This window comes from Solea senegalensis, linkage group LG13, assembly GCF_019176455.1.
Source record: "Solea senegalensis isolate Sse05_10M linkage group LG13, IFAPA_SoseM_1, whole genome shotgun sequence".
NCBI lineage: Eukaryota > Metazoa > Chordata > Actinopteri > Pleuronectiformes > Soleidae > Solea > Solea senegalensis.
Genome location: NC_058033.1, coordinates 18,849,235 through 18,859,103, shown reverse-complemented (window position 1 = coordinate 18,859,103; position 9,869 = coordinate 18,849,235). Strand labels below are relative to the sequence as shown.

General features: G+C 43.9%; 1 protein-coding gene across 1 annotated transcript; it reads left to right on the top strand.

Moving 5' to 3' along the window:
- The first annotated feature begins 1,478 nt into the window (after window positions 1–1,478).
- LOC122779255 (serine-rich and transmembrane domain-containing protein 1) lies at window positions 1,479–9,272 on the top strand. The gene is made up of 2 exons (XM_044041425.1): window positions 1,479–1,599; window positions 8,491–9,272. Exon 2 carries the CDS (start codon window positions 8,504–8,506, stop codon window positions 8,843–8,845), a length of 342 nt encoding a protein of 113 aa, XP_043897360.1. The 5' UTR covers window positions 1,479–1,599; window positions 8,491–8,503; the 3' UTR covers window positions 8,846–9,272.
- The last annotated feature ends 597 nt before the right edge of the window (window positions 9,273–9,869 follow it).

Below are 9,869 nucleotides of genomic sequence, written 5' to 3'. Positions count from 1 at the left end.
ATTGAACAGAAGTGTAAATGCAAGTGTCTCCGCACTGCATCGTATGGAGTCCATACAATAGTGCAACTTCACGTGCAGCTAACTTTGTTGCTGTTGTTGTTGTTGTTGTTGTTGATATGGCAGTGCACAGGGGGGAGGTGACCGTGATTGGATAGCAATCGGATCATATGAATATAGGTGTGAATGCATGTGGTGAAGTTCTATCCGATTTCACAGAAAATTCATGATTCACAGAGAATGGATTTGTTTTTGTTGTTTTTTTTTAATAAAACATTTATCTTGGAGTTTTTTTATCCAGAGCCATTGACACCAAATCTGAAAAACTGCATCACATCCACAGCTGTTGCTCCATTGTGTGTCCCACTAATTAGCACAATAAGCATACTATACTAATGAATAGCAAACTATTGCATTATATCTGTCCAAATATTTTCAAAAACATCCTCATGGTTTAATACAGCGACATGTGTAAGTTTAGCTTTACAAAAGAGGATGCTCCTCGTTGATGAAGTTCACTTATCTCTTAGTTCTCCTCAAAACAAACCATTGTCTCAGAAGACATGTATTTCACCACATGTTCACATTCAAATCCTTCACAAATGGAACAGATTTGTTCGGCTGCTGCTTACAGACGTACTCGTAAGAGGAAAGATAAGACGGAGAGAGAGAGAGGGAATTATTTTGAGCTGTTCCCTTTTCTCATTTATCTGCCGGTTTGGGGGTCGCGCCTGAACAGCTCAGTTTGCCGTCAGTGGGTTATTGCTCACTGCTGGATACTGTCTACTGACGCAGTTTGTCGAGAGCAGAGCGAGAGTGAGGCTGTGTCTCTCTCAAACAGAACACTTGACACACGAGGACAAAGGTGTTCATTTTATTGGTCACATTCACAAACTGTTTATCTGTCTCCACTGATTGGGCTGTTCATTTGCTCACTTACATGGTTCTATAATAATATAATATAATATATATATTATATTATATATTATATACTATAATAATTCACTATTTTCTCAAAGAAAGTGAGAATCTATATATATATATATATATATATATATGTGTGTGTGTGTGTGTGTGTAGATGTATAAAACACCCACACAGAACAGATTGGACGATTGATGTGATCATTATGATCAGTCAAAGGTGATGAGCAGCAGAGGAGTGAGAGGCAGGAGACAGAAGGAGCTCCACTCCCCCCCTCCTCCTCCTCCTCCTCTCTTTTCCCTCTTCCTCACGTCTCCAGCACAGACAAAAACAGTGTTATTCATTAGTTAAAGTGTCTCTCTCTTTCAGGCCATGTGTGTTCATGCATGTTTCCCCTTTTTTGAATGGGAGCTCTGCTCTGCTCACATCCCACAGTGTCTGCTGCTGCTGCTGTCGTGCCATTGTTACGTGTGTGTGTGTGTGTGGGGTCACAGTGAATGACAGAAAGAGGGAGCGGGAGAGAGAGAGAGAGGGAGGGAGAGGGAGGGAGACTCACAGAGAGAATCTCAGGGGCAGCAGATCTGTTTTGCTCGGCTGGAAAGAGCAAACACGAGATGGATTTCTGCACGACGTGAGCACAGTCGAGGGGACGCATCCCTCACACCCCCCCAAAAAAAGGTCTGTAACTATCTCCTTTTTTTTTTTAAATGAATAGATATGTATGTATTCTGATCTGTCAGAAAGGGCTCAAGGCTAAATCCTAAAATAAGAAGGCATCACTCTTTAAACTTTAGTCAGTGATTTATGAGAAAACAAATTGAGGAAAGGAAAACATGTAAGATGAAATAAAGGACGCTTAAAATATATAAATGCTTCAACGCTTGTCGGCAGTTGACAAGTCCAGTTAACAAGGTTAATAGTAAAGCAGGATGGGGGTGGTGGTAACACTTTCATTCATCAACTTCACTCAGGCTTCCAGTGTGGCAGTTAAGAGTAATGAGTGGACTCATTGTACCCCGAGACGAGAGGAGATGAAAGATGAACGGTGCTGACCGTGTTAATGAGAACAACAGCCTTATTTGTGTGTGTGTGTGTGTGTGTGTGTGTGTGTGTGTGACTCACCCCTGCTTGTCATAATAAATACAAGGCTTTATATGCTGTGCTAAAAAAACCCACATCAGATTTGAGTCACGATTATAATTGGGATTTTTTTGCATTTTCATTTTCATGTACAAAAAAACAAAAACTGATAATGCCCTTAGAGCATATTCCTATTCCAATATTTAGATTTATTATTCCGTGCTTGTAAACAGAGTAAAAATGAGCTGCACACACACAGCCTCTGAAAAAAAGATCAGGAACAGCATGACAGTGTACACACACACACACACACACACAGAGACATCAAAGCAAAGAGCTCATTATCTACACTGGCCACTGATCAAAAAACCCCTTCCATACTTAATTTTCATAATGATCCCAATTTCTCACAGTCTGCTCTGGTTTGAAATCACGTTACCTTCCTGCCACTTATAATAGGACCTTTGCAACACCCTTATTATTTGGCTTAATGAAATCTTTTCCACTTCCATGCTCTGAAAAATCAGGAGAGAGAGAATCAGACGGGCAGCAGCAGCCGAACAGTGGCCACTCGGCCGCTGGTGTTGCTTCGAGTGCACTCAGGTGTGAGATCCTGTCACTCCAATGTAAGGGTCCATTGAATAAAGCCATTACTTCTTCATACTGAAGTATTCTTTCATTCAACAGTTAATCACATGCATTGCCTGCACTGGAAAACAATCAAAAACTGGCAGGGAAAATAGAACGTTGAAAGGAAAACGGGTGAGAATTTCAGATAAAACACCCGATCCTGGGATATCTCTGACCTCTGTGTGGGTTATCTGTGGTATGTGTCTCTGCAGAGGTGATTTGGAATTCATGTTGGTTAGCCTCTCAGGTCTGTTTGCGGCTCTTCTGGCTCCGAAAGGAGAATTTAAACATGTTTAAAATTCAGGCTCACACTCTTATCCACTGTCAATCTGTGCCGCGGGAGTTTGCTCGTGGCTCAGCGCATGCACGCGTGCAAACGTGTTATGAATAAAGTATGAGACGGTGAACACACACACACACACATGCTTAAATGCCATGACATTTTGCCACACGTTTGGCCATTGTCCATTATGCATTTAAGTGAAGACATCACGCCAGAACTGAGCAGACACCAGGCACCTCTGTTTGAGCTTTGGTAAATATCTGACGTGGCCGCACGCCCAGACTGTCCAGTAATTGCCAGGGCTTGTTCTCTGTCATCAAAAGAAACAGCAGTGAGGTTATAAAGCTGTCTATGCTGTAACTGTGAGTATTATAGAGAAAGGACATTTTTATTATAGGGTGATGATTAAGAAAATCAAAAGAGGGCGAGGAGCAGACTGAGAAAGTGGAAGCAGAGGAAGCGACTGAGTCTCGGGAGGAGTTTGGCTGAACAAGCACCAGCAGACGATTGAGACCGCTTGACGAGGGGCTTGCACTCGACTCGAGGGGAAGTTATACACTAAGGGTGGTGTAGAAACAGAGAAAAACAAGCGGAACTTGGCTGCCTGGTTTGAAGAACGTATCAATGATTCAAGCAGATGATGGTGTAATGGTTTGGAGGATGTTTTCTTAGCTCCAATAAATGCCAATGCCACATGTCTACCTGAACATTGTGCACCTTCTGATGGCTCATTCGGATAATGTGCCACAATGTCGCAAAGCTCAAATCGTCTTCTTGAACATTTATCTCCTCTGGTATGTGGCGAAACAGAGGATTTTTGGATCATCCTCATCATCATGTGCCACGTTGTCGTGCAGCTGACAGCATGGCACCATCTGCACGATGCTATCGTGGAAACGTGGACCAGAATCTCTGCTGAATGTTTCCAAAAACTTTGTTGAATGTACGCCACAAAGACGTAAAAATAGCAAAATGCCGCTCAAAAGGGGAGTGAATATTGGTTCCAAAAGTGGGAGACCTTGGAGAGCATCCTCTAAATATGAGCCACAGGCCATGGTGATGCCCAGTCTGGAATGATAAAGACCAGTCAGGCCGTCAGCCTTTGCCCCTGAAAGAAACGGCCACTGCCACATTCAGTTATCCTTGGAGCAGGCGACCAACAGAGAGGCCTTTCATGCTTTCAAAACACCGTATCTCCTACGAGGGAAGAGTACAAGCAGCTGAGACTAATGAAGCCAGACGTCTTTTCTTCAGTGGGACGGACACTGACAGTAATAAGAACCAGCGGGTGCTGTAAATTCTTTTAGCTTAACCTTAAAAGCGGCGGCAGGCTCAGCTGACAGTGTTAAAGCCACTCAGACAAAGACCCCCACAGCTCCCGAAACAACAACAATAAAGTGGAAACAGTCTTTCTGGAAACCCACAACAAAAAAGATGACCTACAGTAACGTCTCCAACACCTAAACGCAGATAATTAGGGTGCAGCACATGCTGAAATTACAGCCGGCTCTTGTAACAGAGACTCAGGGAACAAATGAGATTATACAGTGCAGGGGGAGAGATAAAAACCATTTATTTCCTCAGTCTCAGGAAAGCAATGCCGTTAAAGGAAGTGGAGGGAAGCAGCAGGGAGGCAAGGATCGGTTGGATGTGCACTTGGCGGGGAGTGGTGGATTAAACACCCCGGGAACGAAGAGAAAAGAAAAAGAAAATGACATCTTAGAGAGAAACAAAATGTCAGAGCGAGTAAAAACAGCCAGAAAAAGAATATCCTTTAAAGAAAAACTCAGCACTCCAGTCACACTCCAGTCTGTTAAAATGCTCACATTTCATCAGCAGTGTCAGAGGAGACGTGACCCTCGCTGTCGGGTACAACGAAGAAAACACTGGATCACAACTCCTGCCGGGTGTCACGAGACAAGGACGAAACCTGCAGCAAGAGGAAGGACAGTGAAACAACGTATGACGCGAGTGAAAGAGAGAACGCAGGGCACTGATTCTGTTCTGCAAAGCTTTCCATGTCTGTTGATGCCGACGCACGCGTTAACTGCAATTAATAGCTGACGCTCTTCCTTCATTTATATTTACATCTACATTTAACATTTAAGCACATCCAACGTGAGTTAAAAAAGAGGAATAAGCCACGAAGAAGAAGTCTTGGAAAGAACTCCACGAGATAGGAACAGTGGACTGACAGAGGGTGAGAGATGGTTAGGGGGAGGCGGGGTTAAGGTAAGTGCTAGGACAGAAGATGCTTCTTGGAAGACGCCCCCTGTTCCGCCAGCTTGTGTCTTGTTCGGGGCGTTGGCACCAGAGCTGTCGAGAGTAGACCCAGGAAGCACTTTGTAGGCCAGCAGCGGTGATTTGAATTTGATGTGGAGCTCCACGAGGGGCGACATGTGAACCCTGTGCCCTTTTAGTCTGATTGAAGACCAGACGCGCCGCCGCGTTCTGGACCATCTGTAGCGCTTGCACAGCACAGGTCCGGAGGCCTGTTAGCAGGGTGTTGCAGTAGTCGAGGCGGGAGATGACCAAAGTAGCCTGTTGGGTTATAGGTACGGCCTGAGGCAACGTGATCTGTGTTTTTTAGGTTCCTCTGCAGTGACACACTCACAAAGCACCTGAATGCTGAGTATAGTTAAGCGTACAGTCAGTGAAAAGCCCTGTGGCTCTTTCTCTTTAGTAGCGAGGCTGTAAACGGAGCCCAGAAGAGCAGCAGACGTGTTGATCTCTGAGATCTCTGGATTAAAATGAAGCGGTTTTTTTTATGGAGTTATTAGAGATGCACCAAAAATTTGGCCAAAAAAGGATGTCGTGATGACACGCCTATTCCCACTGAGAGTCTGTCAGTTTGGAACACCAATAAAATGGTTCCAACAAGTTGCGAGTACACGTTGCAACATCCATCCATCTTCTTTACCGCTTTATCCTCCACAGGAGGTTACTGTATATGCACTCAAAGCATTTATTGCGACGTGTGTAGATGCAGTTGGACTTGTCGCTGATGGCTCCGCTCTTCAATCCTGCAATCCTCACAGCCTCACATCCCACCGATAATATCTCGACAACAAACTAAGAAGTCCGCGATTTGGCTCTTTTGACATGTGGATAGAAATCATCATATTTCCCTTAATAAATGCACACAAGTTGCTCTCTATAATGCGTGCATGTACATTCCTGAACAAAGTAACCCCTGGTATTTATTATACGTAGGTGGGTGTGTACATCTGACCTCTTCAGCCTCAGTGGGAATGCACGGCCTGCCCTCTTAAAGTAGATTAGAAATAAAAAGGGCCGAATGTACCGCGTTGCCTGGATACAAAAAGCATCATTAAGCACAATTATCAGCCACTTCTGCTCGCAATGAACAAGCTTCGTAACAGCTTTTCAAAACAACAAATCATTAACCTATACAGAGCCGAGGAGAGTGGGAGGGAGAGGAGAGAGGAGGAGGAGGAGGACGGTGGGCATAAGATGACAAAAAAGGTGGTGAAATGGAGGAAGATTGAGTAGATAAATATAAAAGGACTTGGATGATGCATGTGAGACCTAATGAGATAATGAGAGGGCTGGGATTGGACACTGCTGAACGAGTACATACACAACACATTAAGTTTTTAGTTTTAGACGTTCAATGTGATCACATGGCTTTTACTTATTGATCACTGATTATGTGTTTGAATAAGAATTTTTATTTAAATAGGGCCAATACAGTTAACATAGTTACTGTACAAATAATGCAACAGATGTGCTGTACGTAGAGTTTAGAGCTAGTTTGCAACTCTCGATCAAACACGTTAAAACTGCACTCAAACACAGAACAACTACAAGCGAAACTGCATTACACAATATCTAATAACATTTGTGAAAAAATGATAAATATAAAACACAATCAGTACAATAAACTTGCTAAAAAACCTAATATACGGGTACAGCTCTGTTTTTCCTTTAGCCAGCACTGAACCTTTGTTGTAAACAGTTTTAAGTCTGATGCGGATTGTCCAAATACGGTCTTACAGTATGATACGGTATTTTACAGTTATGACTATACAAAACCAAATTAGTACTAACTAACTAACTAACTAACTATCTAACTAAATCAGCAAAGAAGTTTAAAGACATGTGTGTTTGTCACAGGATTCTAATCAGTGGAACCACATGGAAGCTGAGAGCGACACTGTTTTCTTTTCTCATCAATGGTAACTTTAATGACGGCCCCTAAGTAAAAGCCCTTGCATCATGTTTTTCCTACTTGCACGTCCTCTGCAGATAAAGAGACACAACTGTGCTCAAGTGCAAGTCCCACAAAAATAAAATTAAACCGCCCCCAAATCACATTTCACATCCAATTAAAGGAAACGTAGCCCAAAACCTACAACAGCACAGCAGCTCTCTGAGAGCTTAAGTGCTACAGTAGTTTTTGTGGTGTGTGTGATGTTTGCTGTTTTAATAAACTGTTCCTGTGAAAGACATAACCATAAAGTGGAAAGCAGAGAGATGACAGGTGGAGACAGGAGATAGAACCACCCGCTGTGAGGCCCAGTGTGTGTGTGTGTGTGTGTGCTGACCTCTTTCTTTCATTGTGGTCATGGTCAGTTATTCCTGCCTTTTGAAATGTCTTTTTCTCACAGATCGAGTGAAGATACAAGGCTTTACTCCCCTCCTCTCTCTCTCATCTCGTCTGTCTCCTGCTCTCGGGCTCATCTTCTTCGCTTGGCTTTGCAGTAATTTCGCAGTGGAACATTATTATTGGCCTTAATATGCAGAGGAGGAGGAGGAGGAGGAGGCTCGGGTCTCTGCTGTCTTTGTGAAAGCTGATTATGAGGAGTTTAATTTCATCAGATAACGTTGCCTTCATTTATGAACAGACACAGCTTGGGGGGAGGGGGGGGTGGGCGCGGTGCAAGTCTGCCAGGCATTTAGTGAGGCAAGCACTCCCCCTGCTGCTGCTGACGTTAGTGTTCAATCAAAACCTCTCCTTGTGAACTTCTCTCTGTTTCAGTCTGTACATGGACACCATTAGTATAACTATTCACCCTACTCAACTTACTTGAGTTACTAATAATATAAGTAATATTATTCCACTGATGTTACAGACCAAAAACTTGATTAGCTAACTCTTTTTAATTAATTAAAGATTCTGTACTCCCGACACGCATATGGCATGTTTCCACTGGGTCGGCACCGTGCCGTGCCGTGCCGTGCAGTGCCGTGCCGGTTTGTTGTTTTCAGAGAGAGGGTGTCTAACTAAGATTAAAACATTAGTAAAACTATAAATCACTTTGAAAGAATATACAAAATAAACCTTCTGAATAAACAGAAAGCGGTTTAATCCAGGATGGTGATGGAAATGGTCGGTTTTTAAGTCAGACGTGTTCTTGTTCTGCACTGAGAACATCAAGAACGTCGTATAAAATACTGTAAATATGTGATGGGACAAAAAGTGGTCGATAAATCGTGTTGTGTGTAATAGGAATGGGGGTAGGTACATATAAGTGTATACAGTAGTCAGCAACTGGAGAGACAAAATACCCTTTTTACCTATATTAACTGTGCTCTTTCTTTTTCTCATGCAGAGTCTGAGCCAGGATGTCTGGGATGGATGTCGCCGTGGTCGACCGTAACGACACTGGAATCTCTCCAATAGACAATGGGAGCTTCCTGCTTTTCTCCCCGACCCTGGCGTCCACCTCAGCTGCCGCCTCGCTGCCGGGACGTCCGGGCAACGTCTACGTGTACGTGTGGCTCTTCCTCGGCCTGCTGGTGTTCCTGCTGAGCCTGCTCATCATTTCCCTCCACAGGCTGAAGAACATCATCTCCTCCTCGTCCTCGGTCCCCGACTGCAGCAGCGAGGGCGGCAGCTCCTTCACCAACATGGAGATCTGCAGCATCTCATCTCAGCGGTCCACCTTCTCCTCACTGTCCACCTGAGGGAGAGATGAGAGAGAGAGGGCGATGGGCTTGGATCAGACACGGACAGATGTGATAAGTGCCAACAGCAGGACAGAACGCACACTCTTCATCGCTCACTGTGACACACAAACACAACAACACCAGCTACAAAAGAGCTGACGTCATGGCTTTTACTCTCCATGCAAGCATATCATAATATTCCCTATGGACTAGAAAGTCAGGTGTGGCACAGGGATAAACCACTTTTTGTAAAAGCTACCTTCTTTTATTGTCTATATCCTGTTTTAAAGTTAAATCTTTGTACTGCATTATCTTATAATATCTGTAGATTACACTGCGTAATAATAATGAACTTCATCACTTTGTACTAGAAATGCATGCTTATATCAAAACTTGTTGAAAAAAAGAGACAGATACCTTGAATAAAAAGTGTGTAAATGCCAAACGGCTTGATTGACGTGCCGGGTTTGGGACACGAAGGCAGGCGACGTGGACTCGAAAAGCTGAGAAAGGAACGGAGCGATCGACAGACGGACAGAGCGGGTCAAAAGTGTCAGAAACGACAAGATTAAATTCTGCTCCTGAAAGACGGGGTCCACCGGCGTGACGGATTATCCTGCCTCTACTGCCTGTCAGCTCACATGGCATCTGAGGCATGAGAGCTCTGTGCAAGCTGTCACTCTCACTGTGTCTATGCCAGACAACAGAGAAAATACAACAGAAATAAAACACCGTGAGATGTTTGTGGGGCATAAAAATATGCCACGCGTTCAGCCTCTTATCATAAGTCATAGAGTATGAGTCATAAGATGCTGCAATACCACGTCACTGATGTCTCATCGTCTCTGTGCAGCACCAAGTAAAAAAGAGGGAAAAACCACAAAAGTCCATTTTTATCACTTTATCCTCCACATGAGGGTCACGGGGAGGTGCTGTGCCAATCTCAGCTGACGTAGGGCCATAGACGGGGTCACATTACAGTGGACTGACAGAGGGTGAGAGTGCAGAGCTGGATCCAAGTGCAGAAGGAGAGGGGTTCGGT